The 23833-nt window shown below is 44.1% G+C and overlaps 1 protein-coding gene across 1 annotated transcript in view; it reads left to right on the top strand.

The window, feature by feature from the left end:
- The window catches only part of SLC6A19 (solute carrier family 6 member 19), a 217596-nt gene that overhangs the window by 155405 nt on the left and 38358 nt on the right, over positions 1-23833 (top strand). The window contains exons 8-9 of the mRNA XM_075828515.1: positions 11252-11408; positions 18760-18964. Of these exons, the coding sequence (XP_075684630.1) occupies positions 11252-11408; positions 18760-18964 (362 nt within the window). The remainder of the gene's footprint in view (positions 1-11251; positions 11409-18759; positions 18965-23833) is intronic.

Genomic DNA, 23833 nt, shown 5'->3' with positions numbered 1-23833 from the left:
GACTCCACTGTGTCTTCCGTTTCGAATGATCTGGACAGGGCATCGGCCCTCACGTTCTTGTCCGCGGGACGGTAGTGGAGCAGAAATTGGAAACGGGTGAAGAACAGTGACCACCTGGCTTGACGAGGATTCAGTCTTTGAGCGGACTGAAGGTAAGTGAGATTCTTTTGGTCGGTGAAGATCAGGATGGGGTGAGCAGCGCCCTCCAGAAGATGTCTCCACTCCTCCAGGGACAATTTGATAGCCAGTAGCTCCCGATCTCCAATGGAATAATTGCGCTCAGCAGAGGAAAACAGTCTTGAGTAGTAGCCACACACTACTGCCTTTCCTTTGGAGCTCCTCTGGAACAGAAGTGCGCCTGCACCAACAGAGGAAGCGTCCACTTCCAGTGAGAACTGCCGAGATATGTCAGGGTGATGGAGGATCGAAGCTGAAGTGAAGGCTTTCTTGAGGCTAATGAATGCGGACTCTGCCTCCGGAGTCCACACCTTGGCGTTCACACCCTTCTTGGTAAGGGTAGAGATGGGGGCCGTCAGAGAAGAAAAGTTCGGAATAAACTGCAGGTAGAAATTGGCGAAACCCAGGAACCGCTCTATGGCCCTTAGGCCTTGAGGACGTGGCCATTCCAGGACAGACTTTAACTTCTCATGGTCCATCTTAAGGCCTTGATCCGAGATGACATAGCCCAGGAAGGGCAGAGACCTCTTTTCAAAAGTGCATTTCTCTAACTTGGCATACAAGCGATTCTCTGTTAGTCGCAGAAGAACTTGACGAACGTGCCTCCGATGGGTCATCAGATCTGGGGAGAAGATTAGAATATCATCGAGATAAACTACAACACACGTATAGAGGAGATCTCGGAAGATGTCATTAACGAACTCCTGAAATACTGCGGGAGCGTTACACAGTCCGAAGGGCATCACTCGGTATTCGTAGTGCCCATCGCGGGTGTTAAATGCCGTCTTCCATTCGTCACCCCGGTGAATCCGGATTAGATTATAGGCCCACCGCAGATCTAGCTTGGAAAAAATTTTGGCTCCTCATATGCGATCAAACAGCTCGGAAATGAGTGGCAACGGGTATTTGTTCTTGACCGTGATCTGATTGAGACCACGGTAGTCAATGCAGGGTCGGAGAGATCCATCTTTCTTTTTAACGAAGAAGAATCCTGCCCCGGCCGGGGAGGAAGATTTTCGAATAAAACCCCTCTCCAAGTTCTCCTTGATATAGGCAGACATCGATAAAGTCTCTGGCAAGGAGAGAGGATATACTTGCCCACGGGGAAGAGAAGCATTGGGAACCAGTTCAATGGGACAGTCATAACTCCGATGTGGAGGCAACGTCTCAGCCTCTCGTTTGCTGAAGACATCCGCAAAACTGGCATACTGAGAAGGTAGATCGGAGAGTGACTGAGGCAGAGGGGGCACAACAGGACGGACTTGTGACAGGCAATGGCTATGGCATCTGCAACCCCATTGAAGAACTTCTCCAGAACTCCAGTCGAGTGTCGGGGCGTGTAGACGGAGCCATGGCAGACCCAGCAGGATAGGATTGATAGCCTTGGGTAGTACCAGGAAGGAGATCTGTTCCGAGTGAAGAGCTCCGCCCGTAATGTCACCGGCTCAGTGATGAGCATGATTGGATCAGGCAGCGGTAGACCATTTACAGAGGCAACTGCCAGGGGTCTCTCCAGACGGACTGTGGGTAGTTGAAACCGATCCACTAGATCTTGGTGGATAAAATTAGCAGCCGCTCCAGAGTCAAGATAGGCGGAGGAAGGATGTGATGCCTGTTCAGTGACGATAGCCACAGGTATCGATAATTTGGAAGAGGTTTTAACGTTTGGAGACGTTCCACCTAGAGGTGCCTCTCCAACCAACCCTAGGTACTGGAGTTTCCCGGTTTCTGTCGGCATTGACGCACAAAATGACCCTTGAGGCCGCAATACATACAAAGTCCAGAGGAGCGTCTGCGCTGCTTCTCCTGTTCAGATAACCGGACTCTGTCTACCTGCATGGGTTCCTCAGGTAGCGCACTAGGAGTGGACAATTGTGGTCTCTGGGCAGGGGGTGCTGGTCTGTGGGCCCGGCTCTCCTGACGAACCTCTTGAGAGCGCTCCCGGATTCTCATATCAACACGGGTGGCTAACAGGATGAGGGAATCCAAGGTAGAAGGAAGGTCGAGGGCTGCCAGTTCGTCCTTGATGTGAGAGGACAGTCCCTGCCAGAAGGTCGCCACCAGTGCCTCATTGTTCCATGCCAGCTCGGCTGCTAGGGTACGGAAGGAGATCGCATACTCCCCTACTGTGGAGCCTTCTTGCTTGAGGGTCAACAGAGTGGCTGCGGCAGAGGATGTTCGACCCGGCTCCTCGAACACGGCACGAAAGGACTGCAGGAACAAGGCTAGGTCCGCGGATACAGGCCCTTGTTGCTCCAAGATTGGGTTTTCCCATGCGAGGGCCTTGCCAGCGAGGAGGGAGATAATGAACGCTACTTTAGCCTCCTCGGAGGGGAAGAGATGAGGCCGTAGCCTAAAATGCACCGTGCATTGATTAAGAAATCCTCTGCATGCTCTGGGATCACCGTCATAGCGAGGAGGAAGAGGCAGAGGAACTGAGGATCCGGAACAAACAGGGGGAGCAACAGGCAGTGGCACGGCAACAGCTTCTGGAGAAAGAACCAGGGGTGGAACAGCGAGTAGATCCAGGTGGACCAGAATAGAATTCACCGCCTCAAGGATTTGATCCTGACGAGTGCGTAGGTCATGCATCTCTGTCTGAATCTTCTGTACTGGGGTCTTGGGCTGGTCAGCGGGTTCCATGGCCTGAGCGTACTGTCACGGACACTGGGTTTGTGGACCCACTAGGCCGCTCCGCCGTAGCGGGGAGGCAGCTGACCAGGTCACAGTCTATGTGAAAGTAAGATAGCAGACAGTAATGCTTAGGTACCTGAAATAGTCCGGACGGTGACTGTGGCTTCAGCACGGATGGAGGCAGGTGTGGAAAGTGGCGCCAGACGTGGCGGGCAGTATCCGATGAGCAGATGTCACTTGACGTGGCACATGACACTTGACGTGGCAGATGGCCCTTGACGTGGCAGATGGCACTTGACGTGGCAGATGGCACTTGACGTGGCAGATGGCACTTGACGTGGCAGATGACACTTGAACACGGGTAGGCACAGGAACAATGCGGAATACAGGAACGGTAACAGGGCACGGGTAACAGCTGGAACGGGAGATACTAAGGGACCATTTGCGAGACAGACAGGGAAAGACTAACAACGCTCAGGCAAGGATCAGAAGGGCTGGGACATTCTTATAGAGCAGGGAATCACGTGGGTTAATGATCATTGTTTTCATGTGCGCGCGCTGGCCCTTTAAGAGCGGGCGCGAGCGTGCGCGCGCACCCTATGGGACCCGGCCGGACGGAGCGGAAGTGAGCGCTGGCATCTCCTAGGAGGGAGACGGAGGCCAGCGCTCACAGATCCATGGCTGCGGGCGTCGGGAGGTGAGTGAACCCGACGGCCCGCGGCCATGGGCGCTACAGAAATTTCCTTATTTTTTAAAGAAAAGCAGTTTTTTTCAATGAAGATAACATTAAATTAATCAGAAATACACTCTATACATTGTTAATATGCTAAATGACTATATTAGCTGCAAACGTCTGGTTTTTAATGCAATATCTACATAGGTGTATAGAGGCCCATTTCCAGCAACCATCACTCCAGTGTTCTAATGGTACATTGTGTTTGCTAACTGTGTTAGAAGGCTAATGGATGATTAGAAAACACTTGAAAACCCTTGTGCAATTATGTTAGCACCGCTGTAAACAGTTTTGCTGTTTAGAGGAGCTATAAAACTGACCTTCCTTTGAGCTAGTTGAGAATTTGGAGCATTACATTTGTGGTTTCGATTAAACTCTCAAAATGGCTAGAAAAAGAGAGCTTTCATGTGAAACTCGACAGTCTATTCTTGTTCTTAGAAATGAAGGCTATTCCATGCGAGAAATTGCAAAGAAACTGAAGATTTCCTACACCGGTGTGTACTACTCCCTTCAGAGGACAGCACAAACAGGCTCTAACCAGAGTAGAAAGAGAAGTGGGAGGCCCCGCTGCACAACTGAGCAACAAGACAAGTACATTAGAGTCTCTAGTTTGAGAAATAGATGCCTCACAGGTCCTCAACTGGCAGCTTCATTAAATAGTACCCGCAAAACGCCAGTGTCAACGTCTAAAGTGAAGAGGCGACTCCGGGATGCTGGCCTTCAGTGCAGAGTGGCAAAGAAAAAGCCATATCTGAGACTGGCCAATAAAAGGAAAAGATTAATATGGGCAAAAGCACACAGACATTGGACAGAGGAAGTTTGGAAAAAAGTGTTATGGACAGACGAATCGAAGTTTGAGGTGTTTGTATCACACAGAAGAACATTTGTGAGACGCAGGACAACTGAAAAGATGCTGGAAGAGTGCCTGACGTCATCTGTCAAGCATGGTGGAGGTAATGTGATGGTCTGGGGTTGCTTTGGTGCTGGTAAAGTGGGAGATTTGTACAAGGTAAAAGGGATTTTGAATAAGGAAGGCTATCACTCCATTTTGCAACGCCATGCCATACCCTGTGGACAGCGCTTGATTGGAGCCAATTTCATCCTACAACAGGACAATGACCCAAAGCTCACCTCCAAATTATGCAAGAACTATTTAGGGAAGAAGCAGGCAGCTGGTATTCTATCTGTAATGGAGTGGCCAGCGCAGTCACCAGATCTCAACCCCATAGAGCTGTTGTGGGAGCAGCTTGACCGTATGGTACGCAAGAAGTGCCCATCAAGCCAATCCAACTTGTGGGAGGGGCTTCTGGAAGCATGGGGTGAAATTTCTCCCGATTACCTCAGCAAATTAACAGCTAGAATGCCAAAGGTCTGCAATGCTGTAATTGCTGCAAATTGAGCATTCTTTGACGAAAGCAAAGTTTGAAGGAGAAAATTATTACTTGAAATAAAAATCATTATTTCTAACCTTGGCAATGTCTTGACTATATTTTCTAGTCATTTTGCAACTCATTTGATAAATATAAGTGGGAGTTTTCATGGAAAACACAAAATTGTCTGGGTGACCCCAAACTTTTAAACGGTAGTGTATATATATATATATATATATATATATATATATATATATATATATATATATATATATATATATTATATAATTTTTTTTCTCCCCAAAAATTTAATTGTTGAAGCATTAAAATTCAATTAACTAGTAACATTTCTGCCTTAAAATAATAAAAAAGAAATAAAGTCTCCATTAACATAATCATATGTCAGATTTGATTCTTTGGGTTACATAATCCAACAATTATTTGAGTAAATAACATTTTACAGTTTCTATAGAAATATAATCTGCGTAAATTGAAATTCTTACCTTGCACTTATAAAGCCTATATTATATTCCAGAGGTGCATTTTCAGCTGTTAACGCGCTTGTCATCAGACCTTTAAGATATAAATAATGTAGTGGAAGATTAACTTTTTCTTAAATTAAATACTACAAAGTGTGACCAAATTATTCAAACTAGAACACCTACAGAAAGGTTTACACTAAACATAGTTTTATGTCAAGAAATCGGTACTTTAATTAATTTATGCATGTTAAAAACATAAACACAACATTGCACACTATAAATTTGGTAGCAGCAAGCAGAGTACGCATCAGTACAGCTGGTACTCCCATTAGGGGCCCATCCACTACCTGCTGAATCTCTAATGTCCGTAAGCCCATATAATGTTACTTTGGTGAAAGAAACAGACTCTATTACATTGCAGGGCCTGTTCCTTTTTCCAGAGTTAACTGTAAGGCTGGGTTCACTCGACCTATTTTCATGCGTAAACGAGGCGTATTATGCCTGAAAATACGGCTACAATACGTCGGCAAACATCTACCCATTCATTTGAATGGGTTTGCCGACGTACTGTGCCGACGACCAGTAATTTACCCGTCGTCGTTTGACAGCTGACCGTACTGCATCCAGCAGAGGGAGGCAGATCCGTGACGAAGTCCATTGCAATATGCTGCCAGGGAGCATTGGGCACAGGCAGCGGCTGGAGCCGGCCAGCCGGTTTGAAGTGAGCAACTTGGTTTGCTGCGCACACCGTGCAGGAAGAGACAAAGTCCATGATGTCTTTGGGCAGTGTGGGCCACCAGAACTGATGGGCAATCAGGTCTCGGGTTTTATGGACACCCGCGTGACCTGCCAGTTTAGAGCTATGTCCCCAGCGGAGGATTCTTCTTCTGTCTGCCAGACGCACAAAAGTCCTCCCCAGAGGGATGTCTCTAAGAAGCAGATGGCTGACAGAGATGATGCAGAATTGGTCAATGATATTTTGTTGACGCTCTGTCTCGTATGACCTGGACAAGGCATCGGCCCTCACATTCTTGTCGGCAGTGAAGTTCAAACTGGAACCGGGCAAAAAACAGCGACCACTCGGCCTGACGGGGATTCAGCCATTGGTGAGGTTCTTGTGGTCAGTGAAAATCAGGATGGGATGAGCTGCGCCCTCTAGTAGGTGTCTCCACTCCTCCAGACCCAGTTTGATGGCCAGTAACTCCCAATCCCCAATCGAGTAATTGCGCTCTGTGGAAGAGAAAAGCTTGGATTAATAGCCACATACCATTGTCTTGCCTTTGGGACCTCCCTGAAGCAGAAGTGCGCCAGCACCAATAGAGGAGGTGTCCACCTCCAACAAAAACTGTAGAGATACATCAGGGTGATGGGAGGGTTGAGGCTGACGTGAAGGCACTCTTCAAGCTATTGAATGTGGCCCCTGCCTCTGGAGTCCACACCTTGCCTTTTTTGGTGAGGGTGGAGATGGGAGCGGTTAGAGAGAAGTTTGGGATGAACTGTCGATAAAAGTTGGCAAATCCTAAGAAACGCTGTATGGCCCTTAAGCCTTGCGGGTGTGGATATCTATTTTTTACCGTGATCTGGTTGATACCCCGGTAGTTGATGCAGGATCTAAAAGATCCGTCCTTCTTTTTGACGAAGAAAAACCCGGCCCCCGGCCGGGGAGGAGGATTTCCATATGAAACCCCTCTCCAAATTCTCTTTAATATAGGCGGACATAGACTGAGTCTCTGGCAAAGAGAGAGGGTATACCCTTCCATGGGGAAGGGACACGTCAGGAACCAGTTCAATAGGACAGTCATATGCCCGGTGTGGGGGCGGCATCTCCACCTTCCTCTTGCTAAGACATCCGCAAACTGTGAGTAGTGAGAAGGCAATCCTGCCCGTGACTGGGGAGACTGGGCCGGATGGATCTGACCCAGGCACTCGGAACCCCACTTGAGAACCTCTCCAGAATTCCAGTCCAGAACTGGGGCATGTAGTCGGAGCCAGGGCAGACCCTGCAGCACAGGGTTGACAGCCCTGGGCAGGAAAAAAAATGAGATGAGCTCGAAATGAAGGGCTCCCACTTGGAGCTTCAGTGGTTTGGTCACAGCTACAATCGGGTCTGGCTGAGGCAGTAGATTCACTTAGGCAATGATCAAAGGCCTCTCCAGAGGGCTTGTTGGCAACTGGAGAAAACCCACCAGGTCTCTCCGAATTAAGTTAGCTGCGGATCCAGAGTCCAGATTGGCAGAGATCCGGTGCGTTCTCTCGCCGAACACTATGGTCATGGTCGCAAAGTGCGTCTGTGTTGTCTCTCCTGGATAGAGAGTTTGAGATGGTCCATCTTCAAAGACTTATGTGGAACAGCAGATGAGAACAGCAGGGGTTGCTGAAATGTGAGAGCCGGACTAGGGAGTCCTACCTCCCGACGAGCCTCTTGGTACCATTCCCAGATCCTTATGTCAATCCAGGAGGCCAGATGAATGAGATCGTCCAGGGTAGATGGCAGATCTCGAGCAGCAAGCTCGTCCTTAATCACGGGGGACAGTCCCTGCCAAAATGTTGCCACCAAGGCCTCGTTGTTCCATTACAACTATCACGCTAGGGTGCAGAAGTGAATGGCGTACTCAACCACAGAAGTGTCTCTCTGGCGAAGGCTCAGCAAGGAGGCGGCTGCCGACGAGACTCGTCCAGGTTCCTCAAACACCATACGAAATGTCCTTAGTAACACCTGGAGATCACGGGTCTCTGGTCCCTGTCGTTCCCAGATGCTGTTCTCCAAAATTAGGGCCCTGCCAGTAAGGAGAGAGACGATGAAAGCGACCCTTGCGCCGTCAGTGGAAAATGCTCCAGCATACAGGCTGAAGTGGATCTGGCACCGGTTGAGAAATCCCCTGCAGGTCCTCGCGTCACCATCATAGTGATGAGGTAGTGGCAGAGAAAATCGGGGTGGGGGGGCAGCACTGCCAGGAGGTGTAGTTGGAAGATCCATACTGCAAGGAGGTGTAGTAGGAGGAACAGCAGAGGCAATAGGAGCAGGTCCTGGGGGAACTGCAGCTTGCGCATCCAGTCGCTGTGTAATGGAGTTCACCGCCTGGAGGAGTTGGTGCTGTCATAATTGGCAGACTAGCATATCCGACTGCATGGCTTGTGATGTCGTCACGGTCTTGAGTTGACCAGCGGAGTCCATGGCCTGAGCGTACTGTTATGATGGGTGTGTGGACCCACTGGGCCGTACCGCTGTAGCAGTATAGCAACTGGCCAAATAGGGTACAAAGTCAATGTCTATAGTTCGGATAAGGTACCTGTGGTGATTCAGACAGTAGTGAGGGTTTAGGCTCGGATGGAACTCTGGCAGCAGGCAGACAACAGGTGCGATGAAACACAGCGGGTGTAGTAGGCGACACAACACGACTCCAACACTGTACAGCACAGGAACACAGTAGCATGGAATACAGGATGGAGATAGCAGGAACGGGAACTCTGGAACTGGAACTGTGAAACACTCAAGGGACCATTTGCAAAGACAGACATGGGTAGGTACAAACAATGCTCAGGAAATGCAGGAAGGGATAAGGCCCTTCTTATAGTCCAGGATGATCTGGGAGCAATCAGAACAATCTTACACATGTGTGTGCTCTGGCTCTTTAAGGCTGGACTGAGCTCTCGCTCGTACCCTATTGGCCACTGCGGAACAGGACGGCCGCATGTGCTGGCATTTCTGGAGAGAAATGCGTCGGCAGGATGGGAGGAGTTCGTGGTCAGCGACCACGGACGTTATACCATCGTTAACCGACTACCTTCAACCGACTAGTCAGATAGACAGGTATGAGATACATAGATAGATTTTTTTTTGTGTTATACAAATAAAGATTATTATTATTTTTATCTATTTATTTTTCATAAAATATATATTGATGTATTGTACAGTTTTAGGCTGGGGCTACATGGCGACTTTGGCCGCAACACTGGTTGCATGCTCAAAGATCGCTTTGGAAAATCTGCTCTCCAAAAGCCAGTTTTTGCACCATTCATTGGCATCGTTGAAGTTAGCAGAAGTTGCCACATATGTATTCAGGTGTGTTTGCCCAGTGGCATGCACCAGATGTCAGAAAAGGTCACCTAAATTTACATATTATTTGGAAAAAAAATGCCAGTTTTAATTTTTTCCATCAAAGTCAATGAATTGTCTTGTAAACAATAGACGGCTAAAATATTTTTTATAACACTAAACCAATACCTTGGGGGTCTAATTTCCAAAAAAAGAGTCATTTTGGGGGTGTTGACAGTGTCTTGGCACTTCACAACATCTGCACTGTTCGTATGGTGTCAGCAAACCAGCTTTGGAAAATTTGCTCTCAAAGTCAGTTTTCGCACCATTCATTGTAAGCTCTGCCTTGTGCCCAACAGGTATGAAATGCACACATATTTGGTATTATTACAGTCACAGAAGTTTCCAAATATGTATTTAGGTGTGTTTACCCAGTGGCATGCACCAGATGTAAAAGAAACTAAACTAAAGTTACATATTGACATTTTTAAATATTTCCCTCTTTCCTTTTACATTTTTTAAAAACTAAAATATATCTATTTTACTTTTTATCGAGTAAAAAGTAATATATCAAGCCCAACATGTTCTGAGAAAAAAAAGACCAAATACATGTAGGTTGGAAGAGTAATAGAAGAACAATTTGCTTTTAAATCAGCACATGGCTAAAACTTGAAAATGGTCCTGGACAGGAAGGGGGGTAAAGCCTCTGGTCAGGAAGTGGTTAATCAATTAACCAAATACAAAGTGAATAAACAAAAAAGAAGTATAAAAATCAATATTTGGTGTGACCACCCTTTGCCTTCTTTGCCTTCAAGTCAGCATCAATTCTTCTAGGTACAATTGCACATAGTCATGGATTTTGTAGGATTGTAGTCAGGTATATGATTAACCAATTATACCAAACAGGTGATAATGATTATCATTTTCATGTGTAGGCTGAAAACGGTCATTAACTGTAACAGAAACAGGTGTAGGGAGCTTAAAACTAGGTGAGGAACAGCCAAGCTACAAAGGTGAGGTTGTGGAAGAAAGTTTCATGTCATAGGTCCACCATGGCAAGACTGAGCAAAGCAACAAGACACAAGGTAGTTATACTGCATCAGCAAGCTCTCTCCCAGGCATTGATTTCAAAGCAGACTGTGCAAAACGTTTTCACAGTTAGGGTATGTGCACACACACTAATTACGTCCGTATTTGACGGACGTATTTCGGCCGCAAGTCCCGGACCGAACACAGTGCAGGGAGCCGGGCTCCTAGCATCATACTTATGTACGACTCTAGGAGTCCCTGCCTCCCCGTGGAACTACTGTCCCGTACTGAAAACATGATTACAGTACGGGACAGTTGTCCTGCAGCGAGGCAGGGACTCCTAGCATCGTACATAAGTATGATGCTAGGAGCCCGGCTCCCTGCACTGTGTTCGGTCCGGTACTTGCGGCCGAAATACGTCCGTCAATTACGGACGTAATTAGTGTGTGTGCACATACCCTTACACATATAAGTGGCAGAGAACTCTGCTGAGCGCTTCGGCCCCTTCGTTTCAGCAATCGATCAAAACTTCTGACATGTCTGACATTTTCGGAAAGCGCTGTTACTCTTCAGATACGTCAAATGCATTGCTTTAGTTTATATTTTAGTTCCCTTTACACAACCATGCACAGTTGAAAAGCACACAGACCACCTACATCCAATAAATTTACCAATTTAGAGTAACATACTGCACAGCATTAAATAAATTTAGCTAGTACAAAAAGTATTATTATTTTATTAACATACTTTATTGACTTAACTTTTTTAAGAGCCTTTTATTGTGTTTCAGCAACATCCTGACACTTACCAATACTTTTGATTGGCCAGAGGGAAATATAACTCAGGATAATTATGATCACATGCTGAATTATTTTAATCAGACTAAACCAGAGATGGTTGCACCTCTTCAGCTTCCTAAATGTGATCTAAATACCATTCTATCTGAGGTAGGATATTTATATCATATTTATATCTTAAATGCATTCAAAACCTACAAAATTCTTAATTGTTAATGTTATCCCTAATGGCTCACTGCCCCATGTCTTATTTACTGGGAAGTCCAAAACGCTTATATTCAGAGAGTTGTTTGGCAGGGGCCTCATAGTGTAGAGTTGGTGGTCATAAGTTATTTTCTTTGCCTGACTATCAAAAATAGTAAATGCTCTTTAGGGAAAGCAGCAAAAAAAAAATCTGTGCTGTTGGACGGAGCACCATTTTAAAGGAAAGTGTAAGACAAAATGTATTGTTAGGTTATTATTTGGAGGTGCTTTAGGGTTATTTCAAATTGTCAGAAAACCCTTGAAAGAATTCTGATTACTTTTCTATTATTTACTGGATGGCGTCAGGACCTCCGCTGCGCCCGGAGCCAGGAGGAGGATAAGTATAATGTTACTGTCTGCTGGGCCCTTTATCTAAGTCTGCCATGGGGTAGGTTCAGCAGACAGGATCACACATGGGCCCTGTATCGAAGCCTACCGCATGGTAGGCTTTGACATGTGGCCCATGTGTGATCTGTCGGATGGGCCCTGTATCTAAGCCTACAACATAATAGGCTTAGATACAGGGCCTCAGCATACAGTAAGCTTATACTGCATAAGATTACTGTCTGCTGTGGCCCTGTATCTAAGCCTACCACATGTTTTACTAATGGTTTTTTTTGTGTTTGTGCTTTTTTTTACAAGTTCAGTTATTGGAGTACTATGGATTTAAGGACTACTTCAATGACGGCTTTTTTTATTTTCAATAAAATGGTTAACGAGGGTTGTGTGTTTTTTTTATTATTATGTTCTTGTATTTTTTTTAAAACTTTATTACTACTGCCATAGTAATGGCCGCTGGCTGATTAACAGCGTCCATTACTAAGGCGGGGCTTAGTGTTAGCTTAGTGTTAGCTGGTGTAGAGGCTAACACTGACCCCCATTATTACCCCGGTACCCACCACCACCAGGGGTACTGTGAAGAGCTGGTACTGGGGTGGCCGCAGGCTGGTATTATTAGGCTGGGATAGCCCAAAAATAGGGGCCGTTCCCACCCTGATAATGCTAGCCTGCATCACTACAGATGGTCGGGTACTGGATCATACCTGGCTCTTCCCGGTACCACAAGTGGCGGTGGGTACTGGGGTAAAAATGGGGGTTAGTGCTAGCCTTTTCAACCGCTAACATTAAGCCCCACCTTAGTAACGGATTCAAGCAATCAGCCAGTGGCCATTACTAAGGTGGCAGTAATAAAGTTTAAAAAAATACAAGTACATGGAAAAAATATTTTATGGAAATAAAAATTCCCCACACAATCCTCGTTAGGGGGTCTGAGCAACTAACTGCTGAGGTCTATATAGGAGGGATATCCCCCCCCCCACCGAGTGTCAGTCAGACGATCTGACCACCCCTTGCAATATAAATCCCCCCATACAACCCTCAGAAGTTATTTTAATACAAGGGGAGGGGTGTCTGACTACTTAAGGGGGTTTCCCCATGAGGGACATTTATGACATATCCACAGAATATGTCATAAACGTCAGATAGATGTGGGTCCCACCTTTGGGACCCACACCTATCTTTAGAACGGGGCCCCCTAAACCCCATTCCACCTCTTTCTGCTCTCCCTGCCTCCCGGCCACTTCCTAACTTCATGGTCAGGAGTTACGAAAACAGCATAGCTCGCTGAGCTACGCTGTTTCCGTAAGTCCCATAGAACTGAATGGTCGTTACGGAAACAGCGTAGCTCGCATGCTACACTGCTTCCGTAACTGCCATTCACTACTATGAGAGTTACGGAAACAGCGTAGCCCAGCGAGCTACGCTGTTTCCGTAACACCCGACCATGAAGTCAGAAAGAGCAGAAAGCGGTAGAACGGTGTTTAGGGGACCCCCGTTCTAGAGATAGGTGCGGGTCCCAGAGGTGGGACCCACATCTATCTGACATTTATGACATATCCTGTGGATATGTCATAAATGTCCCTCAAGGGAAAATCCATTTAAACTTCTAAAAAACTTTTGACATGTTATAGTGAAATGTAAGAAGTTTTGATCGGTGGGGGTCCAGGCACTGAGGCCCCCACCAATCGCTAAAACAAAGTGGCAGAAGCACTCAGGTGACCGCTGTGCCTCTTAGTTTCTGATCTACTTTTCTCGGAAAGCTGAGCGGGCGGTGTACGGACGTACACGACTCTGAGGAATGCTGATCAGAAATGAAGCGGCGCAGCATTCAACCGAACGCTTCTGCCGCTTAATTTTAGCGATCGGTGGGAGTCTCAGTGCTCGGTGCCCCCACCGAAACATTTTTTAAAAGTTTAGTTTCACTTTAAAGAGAGGTGTAAGAATTTTTAATTTTTATTATTTATCTTTTCTTTAATAAAACCGTGTATCAGTGTGTTTGGTGCAACTTTCTAATTACTTTTTATTAAAAATAATTTTTACTTTTTGAGATACAGCTGCTTTGTATCCTGTAAACAGAACAGCTGTATCTAGTGCTAAAACCTGTATCCGTCAGGTCAGTGGCACTGACGGGTACAGTGTCAGCGGGTTGGGGGGGTTGAATTGCGTGAGGGGAAAGGAGGGGGCCCAAGTTGTGTCAACAGCCCAGGGCCCATAGTACACTTAATCCGCCACTGCGTTAACCATTTTATTTAAAATAAGAAAAGCCGTCATTTAAGTAGTTCTCGAATTCGAAGTAGTCCAACAACCGAACCTGTAAAAAACACACCAAAAATTTGTAACACAAAAATGAAAAGCAATTATTATACTTACCTTTCCTGGGTCCAGCGCTTGAGCCGCAATGTCAGCGAGCTGGGTCCTATATCTGAGCCTATCATATGTGATAAAGTCTCCTGAGCCAATGTATCCTTCCATATGCTGTCTCCCCTGATGTTTTAAGTCCTTAGCGACACCCCTGGCTGATAGTGCTGCATCGTTGGGTCACTTAGGAGAACCAGCGATGCAGCTAAAAGCTGCGGAGTGTTGGCCAGGAGAAGAACCTGGGGGGGCAAGAAAAACTTTCGACCCGGGGCCCATGAGCCATTAGCTACGCCCCTGCACCCAGGCCCACCCAGGCTCCATTGTGACCTGGCGATGTAATGTGATGCCAATGTTGCATCACTACATAATAGAAGTTTATTTTAAAAAAATTATGTGGGAGACTTCAGGGCCCACCACACTTTTAAAATATGTATATATATATGTGTGTGTGTGTGTGTGTGTGTATATATATATATATATATATATATATATATATATATATATACACACACACACACACACACACATATATATACATATATATGTACTTATATGTATGTATGTGAATATATATATATATATATATATATATATATATATATATATTTATTTATTTTCACACACTGTATATGAGAAGGGGTAGGTGAGAAATGGTTGATGTTGTTTATGATTAAAGGGAATCTGTCACCAGATTTATGCTGCCCGATCTTAGGGCACCACAAAGTATTGGCAGACAACCTGATTTCAGGGGTCTGTCACTTGTAAATATGGTGTAGTTTTCAAAAAAATTACTGTTTTACCAGTTGCAGCGCAAGCGGAGCACAGCGTGCTTCCCCTGCTTCTGATTGACAGCTTTCTCCCTATTTGGGTATGTGCACACGATAACTGCATTTACGTCTGAAATTACGGAGCTGGTTTCAGGAGAAAACAGCTCCGTAATTTCAGACGTAAATGCATGTACTCGCGTTTTGTGAGGCGTCAATTACGGCCGTAATTTGGAGCTGTTCTTCATTGGAATCAATGAAAAACGGCTCAAATTACGTCTCAAGAAGTGTCCTGCACTTCTTTTGACGAGCCGTCTTTTTTACGCGTCGTCGTTTGACAGCGACGCGTAAATGACAGGTCGTCGGCACAGTACGTCGGCAAACCCATTCAAATGAATGTGCAGATGTTTGCCGACGTATTGGAGCCGTATTTTCAGACGTAAATCGAGGCTTAAAACGCCTCGTTTACGTCTGAAAATAGGTCGTGTGAACCCAGCCTTACTGTGCATAGAAAAGACAGCTGTCAATCAGCAGTTGTGGGATGGATTAGCCTGCATATAATGAATATGGAGGACCCCAGAATTAGCACGTGCACATCATTAGGAGGACTCCTGACTCGGCTCGCTGAACCTGATAAACTGTGATTTTATGAAAACTACACCATATTGACAAGTGACACTTCAATTAAATCAGGATTTCCGGCACTACTTTAAGCTGCCCTAAGATAGAGCAGCATAAACCCGGTGACAGATTCCATTTAAATTAGTTTCAATAGGGCTAGAACTTTAAAAATAAAGGTAATTGTATTTGTAAACAGGAAAAGAGATTAAAAACATCTCCCAGAGCAAAACAGAGTACATTACAAATAGTATGGTGCCACCAGAATACTACATATGGAAAAAAGACCAGAACCAATCTGGTATATAAAGGCACTCGACTCGTTGCTTATAAAAATAGAAAAATTATTTATTGATACAATTATATTAATTAAAAAATTGAACAACTGCATCAAGGGTAATCCCATATAGTAGAAAAACAACAACACACACCTGGCCAGGTAGCTAATTAATGTCAGTACAATAGTATTACAATCAAATAATTTACCATTAAGGGGAATAAGTTACATATGGAAGTACACATATATTAATATAGGATGATATACCTAGGCATATAAACAAGATATAAATATTAAGACTACAAAAATGATGTCTAATAGTACAATAACCTGAGACCAAAGTCTCAGGTGTGTGACGTATAGACATGTGGACAATGTGCGCTGACGCGTTTCGTCACCCCGTGACTTCCTCAGAGTGTTACGTTGCGGTCCCATTAAGGGGTAGGTATGTGAAGTACCTTATAAACTTCAAATACCTACCCCTTACCGGGACCGCTACGCAACGCTCTGAGGCAGTCACATGGTGACGAAATGCATCAGTGCACATAGCCCACATGTCTATATGTCACACGCCTGCGACTTTAGTCTCGGCCATGTTTTGACTACATGCCGCACCACACGCGGCCTTACCAGTGTCCTGCTGGTGCTTATTCGCCTGGTTCCTATGTGTCTCTATACACCTGCTATTACCTAATGAGGAGTTTACTGCTCAGCTTGAGGGCTTGGTTTTTGGCAAGTATTGGACTTTGGATGCTTTATTACGGACACTTTGCACCCGGTTAGAAGACTGCTTGATCCCATATGGTCTGGAATCCAGACAAAACCCATACCATCTATTGTGGGACTGCTGTGGATGTGATTAGCCCACAAATACCATTGAATTGAATGGATGACAAGCGTCTCTGATGAAAGGCGGCATATATGGCCATATACGTCTCAGGTTGAAATATCCAACTGATGGATGAGTATACAATCTGCTCGTTAAATGCTCTCTTTGTCCTTTTGTATATTCTACCCCAGACCCAAATACTGTGCAAATGGGACATTCATTGAGAACATAGATTGTCCTGTCTAAACTAGGACAAGAACATAGTAGCTGATTTCCTGTCATTTGATTATGTACTGAATTTGATTTAGCACGCAGTATTCTGCTTTATTATTATTACCTTTCGGTCCTCAGGTTATTGTACTATTAGGCCTGATTTACACGAGCGTGTGCGTTTTGCGCACGCAAAAAACGCGGCGTTTTGCGTGCGCAAAATGCACTTAACAACTGCGTATGTCATCAGTGTATGATGCGCGGCTGCGTGATTTTCGCGCAGCCGCCATCATTATGACACTCCATTTGGATGTTTGTAAACAGAAAAGCACGTGGTGCTTTTCTGTTTACATTTAGAGTTTGACAGCTGTTGCGCGAATCACGCAGTTCGCACGTAAGTGCTTCCGTGCGACCTGCGTGATTTTCACGCACCCATTGACTTCAATGGGTGCGTGATGTGCGAAAAACGGCGAAATATAGAACATGTCGTGAGTTTTACGCAGCGGACTCATGCTGTGCAAAACGCATGGACTGTCTGCACTGCCCCATAGCCTAATATAGGTGCGTACGACACGCGTGAAAAGCACGCGCGTCGCACGCGCGTATATTGCGCTTGTGTAAATGATGCCTTAGAGATATTTTTTGTAGTCTTAATATTTATATCTTGTTTATATGCCTAGGTATATCATCCTATATTAATATATCTATAATTCCATATGTGACTTATTCCCCTTAATGGCATATAATTTGATTGGAATACTATTTTACTGACATTAGTTCGCTACCTGGCCAGGTGTGTTTTGTTGTTTTTCTACAATATGGGATTACCCTTGATGCAGTTGTTCAATTTTTAAATTAATATAATTGTATCAATAAAGAATTTTTCTATTTTTATAAGCAACGAGTCGAGTGCCTTTATATACCAGATTGGTTCTTGTCTTTTTTCCCTAATTGTATATGTGTTTACTGTAAATACTGTGCCGTTCCCATACCTCTAGTACCCTTACATAGTACGGCGGTGACTGGCTGCCACAATCACGTGACATCAACAAATCACGTCATTGTGTAAGCAAGGTAAGCAGAGATGACTGGAGACAGGCGGGTACCTGTGGTGCATGAATGGAACAGAATTACTAAAATAAGTGCATTACAATTTTATCTATTTTCAACCTAGAGCCCTATTAAACTAATTTTAATATCTCAGAAAACCCCTTTGACAAACTTCCCAGTGGTCTCTGCTTACTATGCTTCCTGCTGACCATTCTGCTCACTTCCCTCCCTTTAAAGGCTCAAATGGTAAACCCCCAAGGGCCCTGACCAATCTCATTGTATGGGGCCCTGAATTTTCTGATGGCGGCCCTGTGCACATATGACTCTCTCCATTTATTCCTATGCGTGTTACGGAAACAGCCAAGTTTCAGTAATTCCACTAGGATGAATGGAGGGAAGTCGCACACATGCGAAGCCACCTCACCAGACAGGACAGTTTTCAGGCAACCCCCGTTCTAGAGATAGATGCTGGTCCCAGTAGTAGGACCTGCATCTATCAGACATGTATGGCATTTCCCGTGGATATGCTATAAATGTTTAAGTTGCTAATACCCCTTTAAAAGGGAATATTTTTTCATATTAAAGTTATTAATGGGTAATGGAAAATGCTTATTTTGAATGAGATTTTGATTAAGTGTACACCCAATATAATGAAATACTTATTTTTAAACCTTGCACATGGTGTGCCACTAGCTTTTTCATCGCGGACAATCGGACTGGTCCTTTTTTTTGTATTATACAAGTAACAATATCTACTGTATATTTAAAAGTACATTAACTAATTAACTAATTATACTGTGTTTCACTCCATAGGGTGTTGAAGGAACAGGATTAGCTTTTATTGTATTCACAGAGGCTATTACAAAAATGCCAGTGTCCCCTCTCTGGTCTGTTTTGTTCTTTATAATGCTCTTTTGCTTGGGGCTCTCTTCCATGTTTGGTAATATGGAAGGGGTATTAGTACCATTAATGGATCTAAAAATAATACCAAAATCATGGCCAAAAGAAGCTGTCACAGGTATGTTCCTATTTTCAATTATCGGATATACTGTAGACATATTTAAAAGTATATATGCAGCACAACATACACATCAAGATGCACTAAAACATTCAGGCATGAGCTAAAAAAAAGGTTAGGGTAGATTTTCACATTTTGCCCTGACCAGTTATAAAAGCATGTTTAACCCCTTAATGACCGCCCACCGTCTTTTGATGGCAGGCGGTGCATGTCCTTAGTTTCCAGCGACGTCTTTTGGCGTCGCTGTAGAAGAGGCTGATGAGCGTTCCTGTGAGAGCTCATCCTTTAATCATGATCTTAGAGCAGCCTGCTGAGTACAGATGGGGTCGGAAAACATTCGGAACCCAGCTGTTTAACCCTTTGATCGCCGCGGTGCGTGACCGCGGCAAGATCAAAGGGAATTCCCCGCTTTGATCTTGTCATCGGAAACCCGGTGACGTGATCAAACACCGGGGAATCCCTCTGCAGTTAGCCCTCGGGACCTACAAAGGACCCCAGGGCTGCCTGTTCAGCAAGCCTGCTGTTGGTGCACACATGGTATAATGACATAGTATAATGCATTAGCATACAGGAGTATGCTAATACATTACAAGTAAAAAATAAAATTAATAAATAAAGTTATCCCTTAATGGGATTTAAAAAAAAGTAACAAAAAAATTAATAAATTTAAAAAAAGTCCAAAAAAAACCAGTCCTTATTTTGCATAAAATATATCTTATTGCCTCTACGCTAAATAATAACAAAACACCTACACATATTAGGTATCTAAATGACCGCAATAAGCTTAAGAAAAATCTTATGGGTTATTTAGCGTGAAACGTGAATAGGAAAAAAATAAACAAGAAAAACTATGCAGAGAATCGCTTTTTCTTATATTCACGCCGTAAAAATAATGTTTTTCTACCTCTACTATGAAAAATATAATACAATTTCTCCCACAGAAAAGAAGGCCTCATACGGCCACCTCAATGAAAAAATAAAAAAAAGTTATGGCTGCTGAAATGCAGAGAGGTAAAAACTGAAAAATGTAGCTGGTCATTAAGACCTTTTCAGGACCGGTCATTATGGGGTTAAAAAAGTAAATCCTGGTTGTCCTGCACAGCAGCACATAAATATGGGGATATATCCCCCTGCTGCATGCTTGCATGCTGGGATCAATGACAAAGTAAAACTATAAGGGCCAGTTCACACGCTGTGTAAATACTGCAGATTTTCTGCAGCAAATGCAGTAGCAGCAAAGGGGATGAGATAAAACAAATCCACACGCTGCGTAAATACGGAGTTGAAAAACCTCTCAGAAATTGACCTACGGTGCAGAGCTTTATTCCTCAGCATTTCAATTGTATTTACATAAACGCTGCTTATTTGTTGCGGGATTCCGCCACAAATGGCGGAGGTAAATTCCGCCACAAATGGCAATTTTTTTAGTTTTTTTGCAGCGGGTTCATAGCGTTCCCGTTGCAAATAACGCAACTCCGAAAACAAAAAATATATTATACTTACCTAGGAGTCTGTGTTTCCTCCCCCATGGATGGCGTCGGAGGGCCAGCCTCCTGGATGATGCTTTATCCCATGTGACTGCCACTTTTGCCAATCACAGCCATCCCGGGTGGACGGCATGCTAGGTGGCCGGCCAGACTGCTAGGTCCTGCAGTTTTTTGCAGCGGATATTCCGGGCGAAAAACTGCACCACAGGGCGGATATGCTGCATGCTATTATGCAGCGTATTCACCACGTGTGAACTCAGCCTAAAATTTAAAGTTAGTCTGTAAAGGCCCCCTAGCCCCGCCACTATGCTGTTTTTTTTAATTTAGTCCTACATGTGGGTGTTGGGACTGGTGACCGCTCACACCAAGTCGTTGTATATTTCTCCTGCATTGGTGTCAGTTTCTGGCTTTTGACGTTGGCAAGCTTTTGCCAGCTGACAGCAGGTATCTTTAGGCTGGAAACTGGCGCTTCTGTTCACTGCTCCATGTATTTGTTTGTATTAGAGCCGTTGGTATAGTGCAGGCGCAGCTCCCATTAACTGTATAACCCAGATATTGTGGGGGTCAAATTGTCGTGGCAGTGCATGCACACTAGCACTTTTAACCTGCGGCAGCCATCTTTGTTTGGGCCATAGAGACAGGTATGATGCTGTACCCTGTCTTCATATCTTCTTTTTTGCTCAGAGAAATGTTAAAATTGTTTGTTATCCCTTTGCTAACGTTTAGCTTGGCAGGATGGGGTTGGTTAAGCCTTTTTTGAAGGAGTTTGAGGAGCTTTTCAAGTCATGGCAGTTTGGTGCCCTCCATCTTGCTCTCCCCCCACCCTTAATAACGGGCTGTATTTAAGGAGGTAGGGGGGGCTACTCAGTGTTTTGCTGTTTAACAGACTGGTAAGTGGAGTGTGCACTGGGGGTGTTCTATTTTTTTTATTGTCGCTGATCCATTGTGTGTATTAACACGATTAACATCAGGATTCAGGTCATGGATAAAGATTTTCAAAACATTGTAACCTTGTTTGTAGAGTTTGTGACATTACCTTGCCAGGTGACTCTGTGGATCGCCTCTGTAGTAAGTGTGATTTCCTTACGGATGCACCTTTTGAAAGGCAGTGTCTTTTCCTGTCTCTAGGAGATTGTCTAAGATGTGAGTCTAATGTTGCACCATCCTCACGTGAACTTAGGTTGTAGGTAAAGGTCTTTGTCTGGTTCTCCATGGTGGAGCTCTGTGAGGACTTACGGGACCAATGCTCATCACAAACTAGGAGATGGGGAGCAAGCACCTCATCCTGATTCAGGATGTTAGAGTCCTTGATGTGGTGGGATTATCGTTGGAAGAAGAAGATGCTTCCAAAAATGTATTCCTTGTGGAGCATATTGGGAAATTGATTAGAGCTGTTTGCTACGAGGGTCCAGAAGACTCAGATCATGACCCAGCTAAAGTAACTAAAGTTTTCAGGAGAAACAGGGGAGTTGGATCCAGCGCTGAGAGTGCAAATTCTGTTAAAACGGGAATCTATTTCCAAGTTTTATTTTGTCTTGGTTAAAATCGCAGCAGAGAAGCTACGAACAAAAGTTAGTGACGGGTAGGTATAGTCCAAAGTACAGAGAGAAAAAGAGGATAGGCGGTAGCCTACACGTTTCAGACCTTCGCTAGGTCCTTAGTCATGGCTTATGATAAGTCTGACTGTGCAGTCTAGACCTTTTGTAGCCAGTCTCTTTATCCGAGTATACCTCATAATGTAGCTCACGCTGCCATAAAACATCACTTGAACAAACACAGCAACTATAGTGACTCATTACAAAAATACATCCTGGAAATTCTCACCTTTTTATTAACACACAACTATTTCTATTTTGATACCAAATACTACCTCCAACTAAAGGGGGTCTCAATGGGGGCAAAATTTTCTCCATCTTTGGCGAACTTAGTTATGGCGTGGTGGGAGGAAAAAACTATCTTTTCCACAAAAAATCCATTTGGAGACAATATCAATTGGTATGGCAGATACATCGATGACCTCCTGTTCATCTGGGAGGGAGATGTATCTGCCATAAAAGATTTTGTGGATTTCCTCAATTCCAACGATTACAATCTTAGGTTTACATATATATTTGCCAAAACCAACATCATATTTTTAGATCTGGAACTGAAAGGAGAAGATGGTATCCAGATACACACAAAAACCTATAGAAAACCAACAGCTGGCAATACCATCTTGCATGCAGGTAGTAATCACTCTAAACAGACCATTGTCTCTATTCCAGTGGGTGAACTGTGCAGAGCAAAACGCAACTGCAGCTCAGATGCACAATTCAAAACTGAAACACAACTTATACACAGTAGACTATCCAACAGGGGGTACCCACGTTGGTCGCTGGATAGAGCAGACAAAGTAACAGCTAAGAAAAATAGAGACATCCTTCTGTCCCAAAATAAAAATCCAAAATTAACATCCAACATACCCACACTAGTCTTGCAACAAAGTAGTCAATTTAAAAGTATAAAAAGAATTGTGAATAAACACTTACCCATGCTCAAAGAAGACCCAGTCCTGGAAGACATCCTCAAAAACGGGTGTAGAATAGTCCCACGTAGAGCTCCATCATTGGCCACGACACTTTCTCCATCATTTTTCAGCCCCATCAAAACAAAAGGTTCATGGCTGGAACAAAAAGGATTTTTTAAGTGTGGAAACAACCCATGTAAAGTGTGCTCATATGCAATACCGAAAAAGGTTTTTTCAAATTCAGCTAATACTGATACACATACTATCAAAAATTATATGAATTGTAACTCCGACTCGGTCATATATATAATTGAATGCACAATATGTGACTTGAAATACATAGGATGTACAAATAGAAAGTTTAAGACAAGAATTCTTGAACACCTTGGCTACATCCGTAATCCAAACATCCTTAATACATCGAATGTAGCCAAACATTTCATAACTTAACATAATAGAACAATCAACAGTTTTTCTTGCTATGCCATTGAAAAAATATACAACCCTAAAAGAGGTGGGGATATTAAACATATAACACAAACAAGAGAAGCCTTCTGGATCTTCAGCCTTCAAACAAGGGTCCCAAAAGGCTTAAATTTAAGAAAAGACCTTATGTTCCATTTTTAAAGCCAACAACATGGCATTTGGTCTTCTCTGACTTCATCCTATAATACGCAATTTACTAGTTTAAAAACATAGCTGACATCTATGCCAATCCAGTATTTTCAATTAGATCCCAGGGATTTATTGATAGGACAAAATCGACTCTATTGATAGATCCGATCTAAATAACTAACGAGTAGCAAACAATATGATTTAAATAGATTCATAGTATTTTCTCATAAATAAAAAACAGAAAACAAAACACCAAAAGAA

The sequence above is a fragment of the Rhinoderma darwinii genome, chromosome 5 (assembly GCF_050947455.1).
Source record: "Rhinoderma darwinii isolate aRhiDar2 chromosome 5, aRhiDar2.hap1, whole genome shotgun sequence".
NCBI lineage: Eukaryota > Metazoa > Chordata > Amphibia > Anura > Rhinodermatidae > Rhinoderma > Rhinoderma darwinii.
This window is presented reverse-complemented; position numbering and strand designations above follow the sequence as displayed.